This window comes from Lepisosteus oculatus, chromosome 3 (assembly GCF_040954835.1).
Source record: "Lepisosteus oculatus isolate fLepOcu1 chromosome 3, fLepOcu1.hap2, whole genome shotgun sequence".
NCBI lineage: Eukaryota > Metazoa > Chordata > Actinopteri > Semionotiformes > Lepisosteidae > Lepisosteus > Lepisosteus oculatus.
Genome location: NC_090698.1, coordinates 57,689,364 through 57,714,056, shown reverse-complemented (window position 1 = coordinate 57,714,056; position 24,693 = coordinate 57,689,364). Strand labels below are relative to the sequence as shown.

General features: G+C 38.6%; 1 protein-coding gene across 1 annotated transcript in view; it reads right to left on the bottom strand.

Moving 5' to 3' along the window:
* The window catches only part of pgm5 (phosphoglucomutase 5), a 52,967-nt gene that overhangs the window by 4,980 nt on the left and 23,294 nt on the right, over positions 1 to 24,693 (bottom strand). The window contains exons 7-10 of the mRNA XM_006626868.3: positions 13,208 to 13,323; positions 6,859 to 6,994; positions 5,789 to 5,972; positions 999 to 1,133 (exon numbers count right to left, since the gene is read on the bottom strand). Coding sequence (XP_006626931.2) covers positions 999 to 1,133; positions 5,789 to 5,972; positions 6,859 to 6,994; positions 13,208 to 13,323 — 571 coding nt within the window. The remainder of the gene's footprint in view (positions 1 to 998; positions 1,134 to 5,788; positions 5,973 to 6,858; positions 6,995 to 13,207; positions 13,324 to 24,693) is intronic.

Sequence of the window (24,693 nt, the reverse complement as noted above, 5' to 3'; positions counted from 1 at the left end):
CAACGGAAATATTATTTGATGATTCACAAGTTAGAGTCACATGGGAAGCCAATAGTTTGAAAAGAATACGGCAAATATTCACTGGACAGATATTGACACTTCATCTAAAACAGAATAAAATCTTTGTCCAAAAAGCACAAAAAGATCTACGATTAGAGCTTACATTTCTTGTCTATGCATGATAGCTTTTGTTAAAAACAATTGTTGTACTGCTATACTATTCTCTGAATTCTGTAATTTACGAATGCGATTCTAACTTATTACACTAAATATTGCTTATTTCATGTTTTAGTTTATGGTAGGTGGACCCTTCTATCTTTGTATCTGGCTATACTGTTTTAATTTGCATTAGATTTAACAGATAAATGCGGAAACAAAGTAAATGTTTTTTTTTTCAGCAGGAGTCATCTTTCTTCCATTTCCATTTCCTTTTCCATGAAAAGAAAAGCTGGTCTTAAACAACGTGCAAATTAGGTAGTTGAGGAAACTACGAGTTCCAGGGAGTGGAAGAAAACTGTGCAGTGAAATGTCGACAAACAAAAACTTTGGCAATATGCAAATTTGATCAAGTAAATTTCATTCACTTTTCAATAAATCGGATAAACATAAATACAAGCCATACAAATAAGTGCTGGAAAACACTTTCAACTAACCACATACAGTAGGTCTGTGTCTCAGCCATCAATATCTGGGGAACTCAATACAATAGCACTTAAATGCAAGTAAATGATTTTATCAGATGGATAGCCATGAAAATCTATTTCAGTAACAAGTTTTTCGACCTCAAATTAAAATTTCACAATTTCACACTTCCGGTAATGTACTTCTTTAGTACAACACTGTGATACAAATAAACTAAAACACAAAATTTGTGACATTTGTTTGGAAGTTTGTAAACAACTTTTCTGTCTAGGTTTTTGATATTTGTTCTGTACTTTGATGATCAATTATGTAACATTCGAAGCTGCCAACGGCCATATTCAACATTGAACCAATACCTGTGTTTCTCTGTTGTGTTTCTCAGGGTCCTGCTCGTAGCTCTCTGCGTAGATTCTGATGGTAGCTCCTGAACTGCCAGTTCCACCCAGCCTGAATATAATTCTTGATCCATCCGTAAAGATAATCCGCAGACCCTGTAAGCAGTTACAGTAGTGTTTCAAAATGAAATTTTCATTATAAAGAGTAAAACTGAGGTTTCTCCCATTCTTTTCTCAAGAGACTCCCTCTTAGCAATCAGCTAAATCACCCTGCAACTCACAGCTGGCAGCCCACTGAAGCTCAAAGGTGTGAGCCTGGCCAGTACCTGAATGGGAGACCTACTGGAAAAAGCTAAGGATGCTGCTGGAAGAGGTGTTAGTGGGGCCAGCAGGGGGCGCCCACCCTGCGGTCCATGTGGGTCCTAATGCCCCAGTATAGTGATGGGTACACTATACTGTAAAAAGGTGCCGTCCTTTGGATGAAAGGTAAAACTGAGGTCCTGACTCTACGTGGTCATTAAAAATCCCAGGACATTTCTCAAAAAGAGGAGGGGGCTATGCTGGTGTTCTGGCAAAATCTCCCCCTGGCCTTTACCAATCATGGCATCCTGATAATCCCCATCTGAGAGCTGGTGTGTGGTGAGTGTTCAGGAGCACTGTGGCTCTCATCACATCATCCAGGTGGGGCTGTACATTGATGGTGGAGGGGAGTCCCCATTACCTGTAAAGCGCTCTGAGTCCATGAAAACTTGATATAAGTGTAAGGATTAATATTATAATCACTTTTATCCTTACAAGGAGCACTGAATTATTATGTGATGCAGCTCCATTTAAACTAAGGAATGAACAATGTGGATCCTATGCAATCTTAGCAAAACCAAAAGGATTACAATACAGTACAGAAACATTCTAGAAAGAGAGTCAATGAAAACATTTACAAGCCTTGCCTTTGGTACTTACCAGAAGGAGATAAACTGGGATGTAGAAAGTGGTATTTTATTAGATTACTGTCTGTAAATCAGCCATCTCTTTGTACTACTATTGTACTATTCTTAAAACAAAATGATAGACACAGAAAGCTCATCAACGCTTAAAGAAATAAAATGTCCAGCAGATGTCACTACAGCCTCAGATTTCAATAGTCCCTGAATGAACAGAGGTATGAAGAGTGAAGACAAAAGTTTGGACAGTGGTGCAATGGTCAGTATTACCTCCTTGCAGTATCGCGGCTCTGTGTTCAATTCGTGGGGTGCTATCTGTGTGGAGTTTGTGTGTTCTTCCAGTTTTGGTGTAAGCTTCCTCTGGGTCCACCCACAGTCCAAAGACTGTAAAAATGGCCCCGGTGTGAGTGCTTGCGTGTCAGTGTCTGTGTGAGCCCTGCGATGGACTGGTGTCCTGCTTGGAGCCCATTGCTTGCCAGGACAGGCTCTGACACCCCCCGTGACTCCTGTACTAGACACAGCAGCTAGAAAATGGATAAATAAAAAAGTCTCTACTTGTTCCTAACATGAATAAGAATGTTATCACTGCAATATATTTGACCCATGTGAAGGTGAAGCCTTGGAGATGAAATGCGATGAGACTGAAAAACTAGAACTGCAACCGGAATATCTTCTGAATCATAACCTATTTTCTTTTCTGGTAGCGGATGAGTCAATGACAAAAAAGATGCATGAGGCATTTTTTCATAATCCTTTGCCCATGGTGCTATCGTCACTTGCTATCCCCACGTATGGTTCCTCTGTGAAAGTGTCAGGCGATAACGTTTGTGGGGCCACACAGTTTTCAGCGCTGTCGGTGTTTGAATGTGCCCTGCTGGTTCCCAGGACAGCTGCTGCTGCAGCAGACAGGCGCTGGGGAGAAGGACGACAGCTGATGCAATACCGGCTGTCTGGGATTTCTGGAGCTTTGTCACACGGTTCACAGTAGGCCGGACAAACAAATAGGTGGAGAACCAAATGCCGGTTTTGTTTTTCTTCAAAGAACTGCATGCGTGATAAAGGAATGAGGCTCCTTAACTGTAACTTCTGGAAGATGAGCTGCACTGGCAGCTAATGTGTGATGAATAGAGCATACGCTACACTTTAGTGCACACAATAAACTCGGTGGCCAACCAATCTGTTCATCATTTCCCGTGGACATTTTTCTTCCTGAAAGAGTTGCATCCACCCAGAACCTACTAACCAATCTACTGTGTGTGAAACCGCAATGGTTATTTGATGTATTCTGAAGCTTGGCCACTGTCAACAGGGTATAGATAAATGTCAAAGCCAACAAACTGAGTTGGTTGCTCTCGATAGGTTTGAGGAATTCCCTTGTAGGGGGGGGTCAATAGGACACAAGGTCTCAGCAGGGAAAAGAGAAAATGTTCTGGCCAGGGTCATCTGTTCTGAGACACTGCATGAAACAGTGCCAAGAGCAGGAAATGTTGTTTGAAGCTCTGCATACACTCTCCCAGTTCATCTGTCAAACTGCTAAAAACTCCTGTCATATTTCATTCGACATTTCTGCACTTTCTTGGAACCCATGTGTCGTAAAGCCTTGAACTTCATTTCACTCACAGTGCATTTATATTATTTGACGTGCATGTTGCGCTAGGTACTTTACAATTCAACTGCTGGATGCAACCAGGCCTTTGAGAATACAAGGAAATGTATAAAATAATACACAGACCTCTTAATTAGACGTGCATTTGGAATAAAAATAAATGGAAGGTTCCTCAACAAAGCTGATGGTTTTTTGAGTGGTAATGCACATCAAAATACACTCATTACAGAATTGTGAGATATCCTTAGGCTACAACTCCAGAACTATCCTGCAATTCTGATTTCACCAGCAGCAAATGACTACAGAAAATGCTGTAAAAAAGAAAATCTTTACAGCAGTCTAATTTTTGCTGATATGGGTTGTTTTTAAAATAAGGATTACTATTTAGGCTTAGTGGAGTGAAAGTTTAATTGATTAGCAACAGAAGTAATGTTAGGTTAGAAACTGATTTCTATACATTGTGACTGTAGAGCACAGATTAAAATAGCTCCAGACTTCCACCTTTTCTGTGGCATTTCTCCACAAAATTATTGCATTAGTGGATAGTTAATGCATGGTATTTGTTTTAGATGTCTTTAGCATCATGGTTCCCCAGAGACTGCTAACTTTAAAGAGGGGTTTGGAAGATTTATTACATCCCCTTTTCTATTTCCAGAATAAAAATAAATAAAAAAAAAACACCTAAAGAGGTTTGTCCTACTATGGTCAAAATTAAGAAAAACGCTAAACGTGCCCGACTTTGCCTCTTTGCTTATTCCCCAGTTGAAGTATGATTACATGAGTGATCTAAAAAACAAAAACGTAATTTTCTCAACTTAATACTTATTTTAGAAACTTGCTTCAATCTTGTTTTGTTTTTCAGAACAGAGTCAGGCAAGACCAAAAAAAATCCTATTCTGGACAGGATAAGAAATAAAAAAAGAACATGATAAATAACATGTTCGGCTCTAAACAGGTATTGTACTTTGGAAATAAAAACGGTTTTCCTTGTTACTGCCATCTACCGATTATTTAATGTTGAAATTTCATTAATCAATGGCTTCTGTCATGTCAGGCAGATAGTGTAAATGGATCCTGTGCAGGATCGGTCCAAGCCGAAACGCTAAGCAAAAACGAATACCAGGAAGCGAGCGAGTAGGTCTGTACACGGGAGAGACAATCAGGGAGCGACAATCCAAATCACTAGGCGAATAACGAAACCAGGAAGCAAGCGTGTAGGTCAGATCACGGGAGAGGCAACGAAAGGGCAACAATCCGAAACGTAAGGCTAGGTCGAAAACGGAGAGCAGGCTAGACGATCAATACCGAGAGGAAACTAGAAGAGCATAAGGCGCACTTGGAACCTCTAAGAGAATCCGCAATAGTGAGCGGGGAAGTGAGGAAAGAGGAGAACTAAAATAGGGACGGGAGTGAACGGTGATTGGCGTATTACCTGCGGTGTGACCGTTTGTTAAAGAGTGTGCGCGTGGGAATGCAAGGAGGGACAGAGACGCGAGTGGAATAGGCTTCCTTCGTTAGATTTGAACCTCCATCCGTCATCAGAAATATGCTTTTGCTGGTGAGAGTTCAGAGCCCAGAGATTAGAGACAGCTCTACCCCTAGACAGGACTCCAATCCAACAGAGGTGCACATACTGTAGGAAGGGACAATTCAGAGTAGCTAATAAACCCTAACCAGCATTTCTCCTGCTTCACTAAAGTCAGTGCACCTAGAGAAACTCTACAAACAACATGCAAACTCCACATAGTCAACTACTCAAGGCAAAGCCAGGACCCTCTGAGAACTAAGGCAGTATACTTACACATCATTGTGCTAACCTCAGTTAAAAAAAATTGCATTTTAAATATTTTTACTTTCTTTATCAGATGCTTCTATGTTTAAAAGGTTGCACTAGTGATTGGAAATAAGGTAATGTGCATTTTCTAACCACCTGCTCTACTTATACTTTTAGAATTTGGGACTTTACATAATAATTTTTTTGGTGGCTTTTGGTTTTTAATTCAAAGTTGTATACAAAATATTTTTGAAGATTTAATGGAATTAGGATTATGTCTGTGTGAAGAGGGTGTGAGAGTTCCCCTGTTCCATTGTTTTCCTGGTTCATTTGCTCAAAGTAGTGACTAGTGAAACAGAGAATTGCAATAAAAAAAACGAATGAATTCTGAGATGTTTGATGAATTGAGAGGTGTGTGAAGGTTGAAGCTGGCTCCTACAGTCTCAGAGCTCTCGTGATTGAACTCAACTATGTTATTGGCAGATCTGACCTGGTTCCTGGCCACAGTGCCATCCACAGGGTCTGTGTACTCAAAGCTGTCTGCCTTTTCCACGCTGTACACATGGCTCCCCACTGCAAACTTCTGACTGGCAAACGCTTTGTCAGTGATCACAGCTTCCAGGTCCCTTATAATGTAGTGTGCGGCTCTGGGGTCCACACCTTCATAATCAAACCTAACAGAAAATAACAGAAAAAACATGACACCGCTGAAGACTCCAGGAAAACATTTTACAGACAGCATACAAAAAAAAAGCGAGGACACACTGGTATGTTCTTTTAAGAGAGCAGATCACAGTGTATTCATTCGTTTGAAGGACTGAAGAAATATGTCAGACAGAAGCTAGTCCATATTTAAAGAAGGCAGCTGGGGCCACACACAGTGGCAGTGGCAAAATGTGAGTGGAATTATACTGCTGTATGTGGTGGAGTCCTGTGATGTCTGTGCATTGGATTCGCCACTTGTCGTTTCAAAAACTGCATCTTTGAATCCCCGCACGTGATTGCTTTAAAGGAGCATTAAATTCAGCAATATAGGTTAATAAATTGAATCGTACAGCGTAATTCTTTAAGTTTGCCATTATGTACATTTTTCTAATGCTCTGATTCTTATTTTCCGCTCAGATTCACCACAATGAGAGTTTTGCACTTCACTGGCTGTACAGTCTGCTGCGTGCATTTTAACACAAATATTAAAGATGTTTCTGGAGTATTTCAGGCATTTATATTTTATCACCATAGCTGTGTTGAAAATTATACACTGTCTTGTGTGTCTGCAGGCCAATGTTGTAGATCATAATTACGGATTAACTTCTTTCTCTTATTACACAATTTCTCCTAAATTTTACTGCTACGGCTACTGTTGTTTCTTTATTTGAATTCATTGGATCCATGTATAGAACTCACCCCTGGCTGGCCAGTTAGCTACAGTAACTGAAATAAAGATGTTAAAATAAACATGTTTAAAAAAACAAACTGGATTTCATATAATTAAAACTGTAAATAAATATCCAGCACTCCACCAGAAAACTACAGAAGGCCTGCCTGCCCTGGAGTTCTCACCTGCAGATGTAGTTGCGCCCCAGCTTGGTCCAGTGTTCCCTCACGATCTCCTCCACACTCTGTTTCCGGGCAGCTACGATGGAGAGCCAAGCCAGCACTGCCCACAGGCCATCTTTCTCACGGATGTGGTCCGAGCCTGTTACAAGAAGAGCGCTGTCTGTGAATCAGGTGTCCAGGAGAGCTAGGAGGCTCAGATATCTGTTCATACCCTGCTGCTTACCCACAAAAGACAGAATGACCAGCAGCAGGATTTTGTTAGATTCCATGTCCTGAATTATTTCATGGGGTATAAAGAATTTTGGATTAAATAAGACACTGTCTGATAAAACTCCTACAGTTGAACGGGACTAAAAAAATCAGACAGCAGGTAGCACAATCCTGATTTCGCTATGGTGTGACGGGTTCAACCCTATCCCTTCTGGGAGTTTATTATATCTGCTCATCGGTTCAACGTAGATACAGTTCCAACTCCTAGCTCAGAGGCTCCCAGCCCTGGTGCTGGAGCAACGCTGTATCTTGTGATCTGTGCTCTAAGACTCTAAGAAGGACTCTAAGAAGCTGAGCTGAAGGGAGATTTGATCCATTTTCTATGTTTCAGAACTGGCCTCATTCAGGTGCCTGAGATGGACCTAATTGGAGATCTGCTGAAGGAAGAATCACTCATTGTGGGGGTGTGATACAGTGTTGCTGATGTCATTGGGAAAAGTAGCTGTGCAGGAAGGGATTTTGACACTCAGGACAAACTGAAGAAACACGCTAAATAAAACTCTCCACAAGCAAGCAGATCAATTCTGAAATACCAGCGCAGTTGTAGCTGTAATGAAAACCAGCAATCACAGTGCTGTAGACAGTGGGAAACTCTGCTAAACCAAAGTTCTCCTGCCTCAGAAGAATTCTGCACTGTCTTCTGCCTTCTGCAGCCAGACATTGCACACAGAGCCCTTTTACACAGGCATTATTTAAAGCTTTTGAAAGTTATGTACTGCAAAAGCCCTATCATATCCTTAAGCCTTTTCAGTTCCCACTGCAACACTATGTGAATCACTGTATCACTGGAAGAGCAATGAATAACTTGCTAAAAACCAGCGTTTCTCATTTTGTTGTTGACCCACTGAACAGCTTCTTTTCTGTCATAATTTCATTGCCTCGCAGTTCTCTACTAGCTTCATTTACACACTGCGTGGTGCTGTTCTCTTTCTACAGTATCTCTTAATCTGGGAAAATAAAGTGCTATTTTTGTTTGCAAAAATGGCCCTGGTTGCAACACTTGAAAAGATATCTGTAGCTTAAAGGAAGTCCCTCTTAACACAACAAAGCACACATTTTTTATTCATTTGAGATAAAATTGTGTCTGGAGAGTTAAACATTCTTTCCCATGTCATCTCAGGAAACACAGCCAATCTCTTTTTAGGGCAGTTAATATAACAAATGATACTGCAACAGTGACAACAGAGAGTCTGCTGTGGTGCATTGAGAACGAGTTGTGGTAACATATAAGATATAGAAAACGACTCTCTTGCTTTTTCAGTCGTAAAGCCTAATTTCAACGTCTTCCGTGGAACACATATGACATCGGGGTTCTTTGTTTCACATGCCTAGCAAGTCACAAACAACATAAAAGCTGGAGCACATTTAGTAAAGAAAGGTCAAGAGGGAAGACAACAGCCAAGTTCAATCAGCCTCAGCTGTCAGTAATTTGTAATCACTCCTGACGTAATTTCCTCACATAACAACTAGGAATACTATACGTAATCCCCCTCTCTCCCTCGCCTACAGTACGTCTTTTGCATCGCCCCTCCACACCATCTCCTGCCCCCTGGTCACTCCTCACTCCACTTGGGGGTCGGCCCTGTGGTCAAGAGCCCGGCCCTCAGCCAAGCGGGATAAGCCAGACTGACTGTAACTAAAACACTTCATAAACCTTTCAATATGCTTAATTCTTGGGTGTTGTCATTTCGAGTGAATCGCGGAATGGGAAAGATGACTCAGGCCTCACGTTTAAGTTTTTATCTCAGTGGGAGACCAATGTAGGAAGATCAAAATAACCCATCTCTGCTTCCTTACCAACTGCCTCTCAGCCTCCAAACACCAGCTCCACAGATATACTCTACCATGGCCCAAAACAAAAGAGTTCTATCTATTTCCAGACATTGCTACACCAGATTGCAAATTTTCTTTGGCTGCCAAGCTTCTCTAGAAACGCCTGTATATTGACTACAATAGTTTCCAATAGTTTCCAGGACTAAGACAATTATTTTGAAATAAGAGAGGAACGGTTTTTAGACGAGAATACTTCAGCTGATCCAGTCTCAATATATGCAAATAAGACAATACAAGGAGAACAGAGGAATGGAGTTGAGCCTGTTTGACAGCCACCAATTCTCAAATAATTCCTGTACAAAAGCACATTAAGGAAAAAAAACCCAACATTTTAACAGTCAACACACACTGGCATAATAATAACAATAACAATAATAATCATAATCATCCAAATCTTCAAAGGCTTTCACATATTTATATTGCATCTAAACAGAGCACACCAGTGGAAACGACATGGAACTGTGTTTGAAACCAACAACAGGAAGACCTGCTTTGCCAAAAGATCCAGAGACCTCTTACAGCCATTTCTTGAAAGACATCAAGGTTCAGACAGCTTCAACTGCATGGCTGGGTAGCTCATTCCAGGCACCCAAAACCCTTTGGGTAAGGAAGAGCCTCCTGTTCTGTGTTTTGAGTGCACTGCCATGTAGTTTTCACTGCCATCTGCTTTGTAAAATATATATTAACAATATAAATAAATGAACAGTATAGTATTTTTAAATAGCATTTGTAGTTGACTAAATTTTGTTGCTGACTGACAAATGTCAAGAATCAATTATCAAAAATTAGTCTGGTTTCTTTGCCGCTCTATGAAAGAAGCCAGGGTATGAACTTCAGTAACATTGTAGTGGTTGTTTGCTACTATATATTTAGAAAAGCTAAAATACAATGATTTAACAACCTCACAAATTATCGGTAAGGTGTTACTCCTGTTCTCAAATGTCTTGAGTAAGCGTTCTCTTAGTTTACATTTTACTACTGTACATGGCAATAATGACATTTTGTGTCATTATTGATCCTGTAGTAGTGCATTGTAGTTGGCATTGTTTGAATAAATCAGTTGGGTTCCTTTGACCTGGAATATCCATAGAACTTGATGCCATCCAAAAACAGGCTCTAAAAATTTAGCAAATTACTGATATAGAGGTGCCATGATAATCGTCTCTTCATGGCAGGGTACTGTATACTGTATATAGCAGCCACACTCATTGATATGTACTACACTATTGGTATATGACTACACATTGATCCGTTGTGTACTGTTATCTCACATTAGTCCCTCTTACACTGTGGAACCCTAAACATTTGCTGCTCCCAGTGAGACCGAAAGACTTTTTGAATTTACATTCCTTTTTGAAGTGTGACATTAACTTGTGTGTGATCGTTTTCAGTTTAAATGCATGACACAGCCCCCCAATCTAACTTGTACATATTATGCTTCTGTCTAATTAGGCTTCCTAGTAATAACATTCATGCAATGCTCAGACAATTTTCCTTTGAGCCTAGTTATCCAATCCACTCCATGCATAAATAATTGTTTCTATAGCCCCACAGAAGGCCATATAGGGAAAAAAGACATAAAAATGATACACTATTAAAGTGCATAAAAACACTTTAAAATACATTTACAGAATTCAAGTCCATATTGAGTAGCTTATAATCATTTTTAATTCTGATGTTTAAAGTGAAAATACATTCTCTACAATGTAAGATTGATTTACCAAAATGGCCACTGTACTATACACCATTGAAAAATTCAGCAATTTCCAATAACACCAAGGTAAATATCCAATGCTAAGTGTCATTAAGGTTTTCAGAGACCACAGAAATGTTAAGGGAACATGATCTCCATGCACTTAGAAAAGAAACAATGAAATATAGACACATCATTCATATCTGCACAACCTACATTCATTGCAGGCCATTGCAAAGAGACAGACCGCTCTGGTTTTATCTCTCAATATAGGAATTGCGGAGTTCTGTCGATAAAACCTTTAACACCCAGTCACTTTAGGGTACAAAACGACTCATTTGTAATTTGGCACCTTTTCAGTACATTCATACCCCTTATAGGATTCTAAAACTGATCCGGGGCCTCTCGCATCAGGTATCATCAGCTTTCATAAACAATGCCTAAACATACTGTATAAACATTTAAACAGTCAAATAGCACAGGGGAGTTCTTACACTACCTTCAGTTATAGATTTGAAAAACAAAGCATTCTGTTAATCAAATGCGAACACTTTATTTTCTATGAAGATTTCTCAGTCAGAACATTCTCTGCTTCCATATACTGGCACATACTGAGCACAGCAAGCATTGGCACAGGCTGCAACATGACACTAGGCTGACTATAAAAAGAGAAGAACACAGGGGTATTACTGTAGTGACATACAAGGAAGTAACTCAGTCTCAAGGTCTTCATGACAGTTACAAACCCAAGAGGCTCATCCAGGTCATCTAAACACAATTCATTTTCAACTGCGTTGTATTCGCTGATTCCACCAGATGCAATAGAAATAAAAAAATGACATAATCTCCAAATACTACTCAGTGATGTACGACTATGACAAAATTACTTAGGGATCATTACTGGCTATTTTATGAAGGCACTGTAGCAACGTATTTAATTATTTGACTTCATCCGGTATAACCTAATCGGATATAATTAGAAGTATTTAGCAAAATATCTTCAAAGTCTGACTAGTGTTACTTATCCTAATCAAATATGCTTCCTATTACACAGGTAAAGGAATGTGTAATTGAATGAAATAATCCAAGTCATGATTATGAGTCATGAGTAAAACATTACTTTGAAAAGTAATTTACTTGCTTGAATATTGCATTCAGTATTTCAAACTGAATCATTTCTGGTTCATTTCTACCCTGAAGGCATAAGTAGTAGGTGTAATCCAACTACTTAATAGTCTTAATAATTCTCTGCAATTAACTACCAATTTAAAATTTTAGATTATGTGACAGTTCTACATATATTGCATGGTGAAACAGTGATAAGCATTGCTGCCTCACAGCACTAGGGCCCTGCTTCAATTCCAGACCTGTGTGGAGTTTGTATTTCCTCCATGTCTTCACGAGGGTTTCTTCCCACAGTCCAAAAACATACTGGTAGGTTAATTGGCTTCTGGGAAACCTGACCCTGGTGTGAGAGTGTGTGTCTGTATCTGTGTCTGTGTGTGCCCTGTGATGGACTGGCGTCCCATCGGGGGTGCCCAGGCATCACAGGCTGTGTGCTCGTTGCTTGCCAGGATGGGCTATGGCTCCCCCTGCCTGTGCACGGCACAACGCGGTTTGAAAATGGCGGGATGGCTTTTTCACCTATCAAGACTCATCGATCTCCTTTGAAGGAGATTTCACATTGAAATACTAGTCTAAAAAGTGTAGTCTAATACTTCTCAGTACAATTGTAATCTATGCTTCAGTTTGAAATAAATGTTACTTCTTGCAATATTAATGTGGAGTATTTTAAAATGCCGCAAAAAATTTTGGGACATTGAAAAGTGTGCCAGGAGCTGCAAATATCTGAGTAGCCCTGCCTTTAGGAGCCAGTACCAATAAAAGGCAGCCCTGCATCATAAATGTCTCAGATATGCAGGGACCCATCAGTTTCAACACTATCCTATTTGCCTTAAATGGGCTGTAAAGCATTCAGATGGCATTTCTCCGAAAATCAGCAGCATGTTACTTCCAAATGAACACTACGACAGAAATGGAATAATTAAGCTCCGCTTTTCCCATTCCTTGACGTCCTGCCAAGAAGGCTGTCTGGGGAGAGAAGCCCAGCTGGAGGATGCTTCACAAGCTTTCTTCCTTTTATAGGAGAAGAATGGCTATTATTTAGAATAGGGATTTCAATGAGGACATAATGATTTAGAGAACAAAGTGAGTTTACTCTTTAGCTTCATGTATGTTTGGGGTGGGGCTGAATCAGAGGACAAATAACAAGAGCAAATATTTTTGGTAAACCTCACTATCACTCAAAAGTATTATGACTTGACATTCACGATCCTGTGCAGTTGCAGTATACTGCTGTGAAATATAATGAAAGCAGCCTGGCAGGCTCTCAGTTTGGAGAAGCTGCGATGTTTTTCCCCTCTTCAGTTCCTTATGGATTTAGTAATTCTGCGAAATCTGAAGCCTGTCTGTCCAGATAAACGGTTCTTCCACTGGGCCGTTCTTGATGTGACATGCAGTTGACACTAAACAGGAGTGGAAAAAGCTGCCCCTCACCAGTTCCAAAGCTTTCCTCTCCACCAAGGGAACATCTCCCAGAATCCATTAAATTTCCGAAGAACTTCCAGCCAGTGGGGGTTTCATACAGCGCTACCTTCATAGCCTTGGCCACCCTGAGAAAACAGAGGAGGATTGTGAGGAGAAAAAATTTCAACCTACAGTGTTGGAAATTTTGCCCAAATTCTAGTTCTTTTCTTAGTAAGGATATGCTAATCTTGCTTAAAACATGTCAACATAGGAACACAAAAACAGGATAATGAAATCGAGCAAGTCCCAAAATATCTGGAAAAACAGCATTCAGGTATAACTGAATCCATTTTGCATGGTTACTTTTCCCAACTTAAAAATAACTGTTACCTTTTGCTTTGTTTTTCTCTTTACATAGATCAGGATGAAAACATTTATTCAGATTTTGTACTCCAATAATTTTTAATCAACTTTATTGAATGAACCTGATGTTCTATTGCAAAGAACAAACCCCAGAAACCTGAAGACTCACAGAAATCATCCTCACAGGGAGGACAAGAAACAACACATTCTAAACAGGGCTGTTGCACAAACTGTGCATTCCTGGAGGACACTTTTACCATATAGCCACTATATAGGGAACCCTTGGTCCTGGGACCCCCAGAGGTTACTTTTCTCTCACTGGGAGTTGGCAGTTGTTTTCCTCCCTCTCTCCCCAGTGGCCAACTATTATTATATTGTTAACTGTTGTATAGATCTGGGAAGCACTCTGTGGTGAACGGCACTACACCAAATGTCGATTGATTGGTTGATTGATTCGTTTGTTGGTTAGTTCATTGATATATTGATTGATTTATTGATTGATTGCAAGGTCAAATTTGTTTTAATGTTTTACAAAAAAAAGTCTATCTGAACATAATTTATTTTCCTGAAAATTAAAGTTCAAGGTAGTGGGGAGAGTTTCAGAGTGTTAGCAACATTTCATTCCAGACATTTTACACAGCTGAGATGAAAAACTCTTTCATGGGTTGCAGTTCTGAAGTTACAAAATCCCAAATAAATGCCAGCAGTTGTCTAATCACATTATAAAATCATTATCTGATATGATTTCAAAGCACTTTGTTTTACATGAACTATACACACTGCTGTGAATATACCTTGAACACTTAAAACACCATTACAACACAAGCAGGAATTAAAATAAATCCTGCATAAAGCTTCCAGTACTGTTTTCCTCTAATGTAACTACTTTGAGAGTTATTAATTACAGCTTAGTTTGACTGAGAACAAACCACGTTTCTCATAAAGGATGTTTAATTCACATTCATCACAATATTTAAAAACTTGTGAGCAACTTGTGGTAGTTTACTCCAACTCAACTATACAAGTGCTGTCGATATAAAGAGGTAATAGCTAATCCATCACCTTTATGTGTCAAATCTAATCAACATATTGTCAGGTGTTCCTTGTTATTAGCATAGTGTTCTTTTCTACACATCCATTAATGCTAAAAGGCTATTTTAGTATTATCGTTTTGTATACTATATAGAGTAGTGCTAAATTAAAACAAAATGCTATTTCAGTCGGAGATCATACAATTGTGTCTCTGCATAAAAGAGATACTGAGTGAAAAGAACTGAACTAACAAAACATTACACACTTTAAACCTGTATGGACAGGTTCATATATGTATCTTTCAAAATTGTAATAACACTGACTAATAACTGCAAGAAGAAGACTTTTAATGTAAAAATAAGAAAAAAACAAAAATCAACTAAGTAACCTTACAAGAAGATTAACGAACTCTGTAATTCCTTTTCATTTTAGATACTTCTGCATAGAGGTGTCGAACATACTATATGACTAACTGTGTCTGCATGTTTCTGACAAAACTTCTGGGTTAATACTTCATGCAAGAAAGACCTATAAGAAGGCTTGATTTAGACTTTAATAAAGTGCATGCCTTGTACACACATTGAAACTCAACATGTTTATCATGTTGCCGTGGAAACCAAAGGCTAGGCAGGACAGAGCTTTCTCCTGACAGGTTTGATGTGGTGCTAGCAACAGATTGCTAGTGGGTCATAGCCAGAACAGAACGGAAAGGAATAAAGCTTTTGGACAAAGTTTTTTGGGTATGAATGTGGACGTGTTCAGCACAATGCCATTATTCCAAAGACTGTAAGGTTTGTGCTTACTCTGAAAATAATATGGTTCTTTAATGTACAACCCAGAGCAAAAAGACAAGAAGGACACATAACGTGAAGTTTTATTCACCATCTTATTATTCAAGTTCTGTGCATTTTCTCATGACCTTATGCAGTCGCAGCCTCCATGATTTGCATCGGTGTTGCGCTGATGGAGAAGAGACAAGAAATCAGCTGCAGAATATTGAACTTTGAACTTGACCAATGACAGCGAGGCTTAGAACAGTACTGTATCACGGCACACCCTCATTGGGTCCTACACCTGATGCATGTAATGTAGCACCAGCAGAGGGCACTGTCCCACTGCCAGGGAGATGGGATTACAGCCACATAGCACTAACTCCCCAAACTCCCTTGCTCTGAATTTGCCACCCTGATCCTTCTGTGCCTTCTGGTGCTCACCTTGGAAACAGGCAGCTATCTCCCTTCCAACTTTTCCTTTCATTATCTAGAAATACGGAGCAATTTGCCAGAAAGGGGGCCATCAAAACATGTAACAAGGCATAGTGTGTGCCTGCTACAAAAAGTGACTTCTATCCCTAGAAGCCAGACATTGTTGAATTCTCCAGAGCCTTGTTGATACACAAAAGTGCTAGCTTCAATATAGAAAGCAATGATTTAAATTCCTGAACACTTAATTTCACACGGTAACTAACAGTATCTTCTCTATATATTAATATGGTGCCTACCGTAGGAAAGCTTTCTTTATCATATCCATTCCTAAAAGGACTGGTCTCTGATCTCTCACAGCAGCCTTGCTTGACTCCACTGACATCAATGTGTGAGGTATGTGTGTCTTTCTGCCAGCATCCATATCTTAGAATATCCTGCAAAGTCTCTTCCAAAAGGCACATGACAGGCCTGTACGGCACACTTTGTAACTAAAATCAGTTTCACACTCAGTTAATACATTCATTTTAACAATGAAGGCAAAAATGACAAAAACGTAATGACAACAAAAGTGAAATCCCTGAATTATCTGTTAATGTGTCAAAACAGTGACAATAACCAGCCAATGAATGTTAACTTCTAGTAGAATAATGCATTTCTGGAGAATATGGATGTTTACAACTCAAAATATAAAAATACAGAAATGACAAGACTCCGTAATGGATAATACAATGCTAAAGAGATATATTCTACCAGTATGACATGACCTTGGATTTATCCATTAGGCTTGAAAGGTCTTTGGCTATGAGTTTATTTTTACTCCTGCAAATTCATTTATGCATCTATATGACTTTCCATTTGTGTTTCTTTTTAGAATGTTATTTCCCAATTACTAAGAACCTGTTACGGTGAAAATGACAAGACTTCTCAGAATTGACTTAGAATGATATGTACTAGTATGAAAAGCAGGGACATTTTTAGAATATGTTGCTTATTCTAGAATAAGTTGAGACACGAGTCAATAATACATACTGTTTAATCAAAAACGTCTGATTAACAAGATACTAATATGAATGCAAGATAGTGTACTAACATGTGGGTAGAGTAATTCACCATTTCAACACATGAACACTGTTTATTTTCTTTATTCAAATCGAACATAAATTAACTTAGAATTATGTAATGAAGTCATGTTGGAAATCACAATTGCACACCCAGCTGGGATGCATCTATTTTCACAGATTTGTTTGACAGTAGTGGATAGCTATTGTTTCTTATACAGTGCTGTGCAAAAGTCTTAGACTCAATCATGCTTCTTATGATCATTTAATCAAAGCCATTAGTGTTTTCTACTATTCTAGCAACTTTGACTTTTATTAGTAAAAAAGGCTAAACTTGTCATTTAGCAATATTTACTTCACATTCATTGGAGTCTTCTAAATATTACAATCACAACATGCAAAGGTCTAGCAAATCCATAGTAGCAAATCCGTCACAAGTACCAAACAAAATCTAATTGGCTAAATGTCAGGTGTTCCTCAGATTTAACATTATTTTTCACCCTTCACATACACATTAGAGCTAAAAGGATACATTTTGTATGACAACATACAGGACTAGCGCTCTTAATTGTTAGCTTGAAACAAAAAGGTTAGAAACAGTAGACAAAAGAAATGTGTACAGCTCAGTGCTCTTCATTTTATCAGTAGCTAAACCACATTAGAACCTCATCCCATTCTATTACAGAGTGCAGGGACTGGAGGCAGCGATGGAAGTCTCAGACAATGCTCTGGTGTCACCCTGATTTCCCCTTCTACCAGAAATTTCAAACCTACTTAGACCAGAGCTGCTGTAGGACTTTATAAATAATGATTCCTTGCGTTTATATAGTTCATGTCATCCCGAAGGATCTCACGACACTTTCCACACAAGAGGGCACCACTGAAGAACACCCTTGATGTGTGACAGCCATTCAGACACAAAACAGATCAGGCGGAGAACTGAGAGTGGAGTCACTGCAGCAAAGGTGAGCATTCCTGGACTTGGAGGCACAGTTTATTATCTGCTTATTGGGACCAATTTAACTTACTGTAAGTTAGCTTCTCCAAGCACTTCAGATATTGGTCCTTTGAAAAGATGTAGAAAACCAGCAGGTACACCAGCCCTACAGGACCAGGATTGACTACTGCTGCTTCCTTAAGAGACCAATTAACATTTCTGTTCACACGTAATGACAGATAATGGTTCCATTCATCCAGTCTTTCAACTGACTAGGCTTTACTCAATAATTTCACAGTGAATTCTGGAAAGGTTAAGACATTTGAAAAAATCAGGAAAACAGGAATTCTCCCATGAATGCTTTTAACTTATCAGAAGTATTGCGCCTCTTTTCTCTGTTTTTCTACACATAGAAAAATGTACAGCTGAAAATAGCAAGTTAGTATTTTGTTTCTGACAAATTATTTAACAGTAGGAAATATGAGGCATGGAGGACAAAATAACTATCCCTTTTGAAATCATTAACCGTATTGAAAAAGTTAAAATGACAATTCTCCATTAATTAAATTTATAATGCAATATCTCCCTTTTGCCACCCAATCTGCTGTCACAAAAAGTCAAATATTTAGAAGGAAACATTTTCCTTTGAAACTCAAGCTAACTGCTTAATTTGTGAAAATATCTGAGGTGACATCTATGATCTATGAGGAATGGCATACACTACAAAAGCATTGGCTACACGTTGAAAGAGTCACCTGAAGAAAGGAAACAAGAATAAGATTCTAGGTCTGATCAGCTAATAGTAAACAACTGTGATATAGAGTCTGAATGACCACAGCTCATTTTTTTCACTAGTATACAGTATGTCCTTCTGTTCTTAGGAGACACTCTGACCTTATATTCTTGGCAACATCTGATACAGGTTCTAAAACCTGGCCTGCAAAGGGACTCTGACCTTAATTCAGCTTCACCCTGTAGTGCATCCCCTGTAGTGCATGATTGTTTGTTCACACAGGGATTAGTTATGAGGTTAATTTGGATCGTTGTCCAACGAGATGCTTGAGTGAACATTTTAAAACTGTATATTGTGCAGCATCAGTTTCATCAACAGTCGGGGCTAATGTGAATCAAAGGATATAAACAGCAGAAAAGAAGAGGAAAATGCTTCCTCTTTCAAAACAATTTATGATAACCTTAAAGGAATATTAATAATTAGTTGCATAGCCAACATATCTTTGTCTTAGAAAATAATTTGTTTATGCTGCTTGAATTTGGAGGTAGGAAACTAGAAAGAATGAATCAATTTGTAATTTGAAGAAATACCTTGTTCTTTTAGAGATCTGTGACTTTGTGAGGCTAATAATGTAAATAAATGAGTGTTAGCATGATGAATTGCAAAGTTGGAGTGTTTACAATACTTCCCAATGTTTAAGATTATGTTTATATAAGCTGCAGGAATTTCCAAATTGTTTTAGTGTCAGGCTTTTATAAACTTCTCTGTATCATTCCCACTTGCTGTAGGTCAGCACAGAGTCCTAGACACTTTTCAGAATACTGTACATACACACATATATATATAGTTCCATAGTTATAATATAACACTAATGCAGATTTAGTATATAATGAGGTAGAAGGTTTAGCCTCTTTAAAAAATTGTAACTTTTTATGTAATAAAGAAACTACAAAAGTCCATATTCAGGATTAAATGAAGAATAAAACACATAGAGGATCACACACGGTATACTTGAGAATATTAACAGAGCCTGAAAACTCTGTCTTTATCTGATCACATACATATCATGTCATATTACCCAACCTCAACACCAAATGTAAAAGAAAAGGGCCTGTGGCAGAAGGCAGTTTCAGTGCTCCAAAGTGCATTTGACAAAATGCGTGATGTAATTAATACTTCATTATGAGAACATTCCACAGGGCTGCCAGCATTCACAATAGAAACCGGACACAGCTTCCCTGCGCTTTGAAAGTGTTCAAAGACAAATTAGCAGAGTAATTCTGGGATGCAGGGTTAAAACAGCTGTGCCTCTTCAACAAGTCTGCAACAAAGTGTGGCTCAGGACAGATTAGAAAGAGAAACGCAAAATACTGAATTGGACTGACAAAAATTAGTCAAAATCCCTACTACAGATTCCACACAGAATCCAGGAGCAAACAAAAGGAATGCATTTGGGTCTCAGGGACATGGCTAACTCTTTGTACTTGGTCTTAAGCACAGTCCAAGAATTGCTGGGATTCCACTGATCCATGAGGGGGATCTTAATTTTGCCACAAAGCAACATTTTAACATGGCTGGCCAAAAACCTGCAAGAGCAGGGAACATGAGCCCTTTTCTCTCTCCAGTCTACACAAGCTTGCTAGTGTCCGTGTACGACCAATGTGCAAAACTCGGCATTTGGCTGAATGTTGAGATCTTGAAGGAAGCAGTGTTTGCCTTCATCTGCCCAAAATATATCAGACAGAAGGTTTGAATATACACGATTTTATCACACCGGGGTGCAAACAGCAAAGAAACTGCTATGTGAGTTTTGGAAGCATGCATTTTAGGTAGATAAAATTGTTATGAATCAAAATGATTGTTATCTGCACTTTACAGACTTCTCTTTCTGACGTTCGAGTAGGGAACTACGTCAACGCGAGCTGGCTACAAAGTAAAGTGTTTAAAACAAAGATCGGAATCAACAGCCCTCAGCCTGTTTCTTCTTTCTGCTGTTCAGCATGGAATTAACCTTTACTTGTTCCTCTTCTTTCTGAGTAAACATACACTCAATGTCAATAGGCTGTTGGAATCTCATTAAAAGCTCTTATCAACTAAATGCTAGACATACTGTACTTTCAGAAACCTGTGCTATAAAGGGATGGTGGTTTGGAATGAGACCCAAAACTTATTCTTAAAAAAGTCTATTAGTTAAGTGTAGAAGTGGCAAAGATTTGTATAACAAATTGTAATTAATAGCCTCGGCCACACATGGAATGAACAGCTCTGATCGTCAAAGATTGAAATGAGAACAGCCCTTAATCCAGAACTGAAGAAATCCTACTGTACATTTGCAAGAGGACTAAACTTTTGCTTGCTCACCCAGATCACTTGAAGGAAAAATCAAAAACAAAGTGACCCAACCTTTTGGCATATAAAATGAAGAAAAGTGATTTTTAAATGGTGTTTTTATTCAGGAGGGAGAACAGCAACTAAGCTCTTTACCTCTGTGACTCAAACTTGCAATCCTCCCCGACCTCACTTCCAGAACAGCTATAACTACAGCCACACCCCTCTCTCTTCCTCATGTTCATCTTTCTGCATTCCTCTTCCACCCCATCTCCACTCGTGCAGCTGCCTCTGTGTTAACTCCTTGCTCTGTGTGCATTTTTGCTCTTTCCTAATGCTACAGCCAGGTGGTTGACCCTCAGCCAAGTAAGCAAAGCCAAATTTTCGAAACTTTGCTGTAAACATGACCAAACTCATTTTCTTATTGGGTGTTGTGATTCTCGTGGAAACGTTATTACAGCGAAAACTTACAGAAAATAGATCAAATGTGAAGAACAACTAACAGAAACCTAGGCAGGACTGAGGTGTTTTTACCAACAGACCTGCAGGCATAACTCACTTATTCTGACTACAGCCCCTCTACCTGTCCACCCCTGCTAGAGCAACTCAATAAAGACAATTTAGGGCCACCATGCAGCTCCACTTTCCTCCTAGTCAACAGCTATTCATATACTGTACTTCCACAAACTGAAAACAGCAGGAGCTTTGTGGGAAACTAGACATAGAACAAACTATCCAAGTGTGTTGTTGAAGCTGATGGCCTGGTTTCTTTGAAGAAATCACAATACTATAAACCAAACAAGCCCAGTGGTCTGACTGGCCACCCCTTGTTTGTCAGGCCTTTCTTATGTCATTAAGTCCTGCGTGTCCCTCTTCAAGTACTGATATGCTCAGCCAATTCCAGTCAATATTACACACGCTTGCTCCTACACTGACAAGGTGCCCTAGCATACCTGCGTTTTACAAAAAGAAGCCAGGAAATACACATACTTTCAACAAGATATTACGAGGAAAGATATATACAATTCAATGTGATAAACTTAAATTATGCATTTAAACGAGACACAGTTATCTTTTTAACAGTTATTTAATGTCCTCTTTTGGTCTGAGCAAAAAGATTCCTTTGATCTATTTAGGATCAATTCAGATTTCCAAGAAGTATTCCACAGCTAATAAGATAACAACACTCTCCTAGCTAAATAAGGGATTCCATGTGAAAAGTTAATGTTTTGTTTACTTGTTTTGAGAGGGATAACCAAATAAAGAATAAGAACAAATTTCCGTTATTCACTGGGGGGGAGGGGTGTGGTTCTCCTGAAACTTGGCATATTAACTAGAAAATAGAAGTTCTGACCTTGGATGTTTTGTTGATGTTTTCTGTACACAGGCCAAGGAAAGCAGCAGGCTTGCTAACTTCACACCAGCAAAGATCAGAAAAAACCCAGAGGCACAGTGATGCCATGACTGTTAATGTTATAGTGGTATATCCTCTGTCCCTACTCTGTAACCTTCCACATTTTATATGGTTGAAAGATATCTGAAGACACAGGCAATGTGTTTCTTGTTTAATTTTGTTCCTGGATGTTTGTGTAATAGCTATACAAACAGCAAATACAATATAATAATATTTTTCAAGCTGTTTATCAGCATTGAATTGATAATCAATTCAGTAAAAAATCCACATGCATTGTTAGTTAAGTAATAAAAAGAGGTTGAATTGTGTAGTGTTTTCCACAGATTTCTTCAGTTTTCATTTAGGAATTTGTGTGAAGCCCTGAGTGTGTTTTATCAATTACAGTTGTGAAAAATGGGTTAACCGGTCTTGTTTTATTGTCGTAGTTTTACTGTTCATAGCCTGCAGTAATATTTTAACAGTGGTTTTCAATGGACAAATCTAGACAGATTTGATCAATTAAAAACAAGAAATAAAAAAAGATCTATGTTTAATACCTACTATGCTTCCTGATCAAAAGACTGCAGTTCAGCTACAGTAGTTTTTTTTTTCTGGTTAAGAAGGCAGTGAGACTTGTATCACATTTTTGTAAGATCTGAGGTGGATCCCAGCATATTGAATTCACTGACAGGCCTTGGTAAACGCTTCCAAACATTAACTTGTCTTTAAGTAAATATATATATTTTACTTTAAAGATAGTGATATACTAGGAGAAGGCTGTGTGGTCCAGAACTTCCTTTGACTTTATAACACTTTAAGGGTCTGTATTCTCAGACAGTTAAACAAATTACATCACTGAATATAAAATACATGCAAATACACTCTTTTTCTGACATTCTCTGAACTTGTATGTTGTTCACTTGTCTTTCTGTTACTGCAAAAGCCATATTGGTACTTAGAAAGGATGTTTAAACAGAAGCTCAAAATAACATTACAGGGCATTTATCACCATGGTGGAAAATCAATTCTTCATTAAAGAAGGATCTAAAGGGAGGGCACTTTGCTGTTTTTTAATGGTGGGAAGACATAATCACAATTTAAAAACAGCATTATCATTCTATTTTTTTGTGTGAGAAAAGGCACATCCCTCCTAAATAAAGACAGACTAAGGCACAGCTAAAAAAGCCTGAAAAAAAGAACAGTTTTCCCACATGCTATTATGGATAAAGGACCATACATGTTTGTCAGGTATTTATTAAGACAGGAAGATTTCATCACAATGTTTTCATATACTGTATACAGTCTAGATCAGGAACACTGCTCTCTGTGTAACACATACAGTATCCCGTTTGTGGGTGTATTCCACAGTTGCTACATTACAACATTACTCCCCCATGGTAAACAGGGAGTATACTTGGCAGAAGACATGGCTATTAAAATAATACTGGAGTCTCCAGCAAAGTGCACACTGAATCTCAGTCTGGCACTGATTACTCTAAAATGCATTAATTTATACATCCCTGCTAATCTTATAGCATATGCCAACAAAACCAGTGGGAAATTCTTATCCTGTTACACGTGAAATATCGATTCCTTTCCCCACTGACATACTGTTATGCCACCGGCAGGGAATAACAGCTTTATTGAGTGAAGGCTTGTAAAATGTTTACAAATAAGACTTACATTAATAAAAAAAATACAACCATTAGATTACAGAATAAAACATTCTCCAGGCTTCTTTTGGAAAGAAACGTGTCTCCACGGTTTCTGACAGCTATGGATTTGAATCCTCCTTTAATTGATGTTTCTCCTTAACGTTATTGATGAACTAACTGAATTCAAAGGAAAATGCTTAAAAATAAGGTTTCAGGTCAGGCACTGATTCTGTATTTTACTAAATCTCTCTTCACATATAGTATAAATTTGGAAAAAAACTAATATTATAGTTTAAATTGAGTCAAAATGTCAAACGATCTGGCAAAAGCAAATTCTTAACCAGCCTGGGATTGGTGGATTTACATGTGATAAATACTAGATGCTTTTTTACAATCAGGAAATCAATATCAAGTGGGCACATTAAAGATTTGCGTGCAGCAGCTGGGGCAAAGCTTTCATTTACCTCTATCATATACCTTTCATATACCTCTGAGTGAGGTATAAAACATTGTAGGGAATGAAATAAGAACCAACACGTTTTCAGAGCAGTAAGCTGCTTCATGCGTTCATGTTCTATATTCCATTTCATTCCAAAAGCCAAGTAGAACAGCCAGAGCATATCTCAGTCAAGCCATTTCCTTAAATGGCAAAGATATCTAGAATCAAAGTGCTGGTACTGTGTGACTTTTCTGGATTTTAAAAGTGAATCCTATTTGTCTTCTTATTCTTGAAGAGATAATCATGACAGTGTTTATGAGAAGGAGGAGCAAAGAAGGGCAAATGTAGCAAATACAGAGAAAAGGAACAGTTC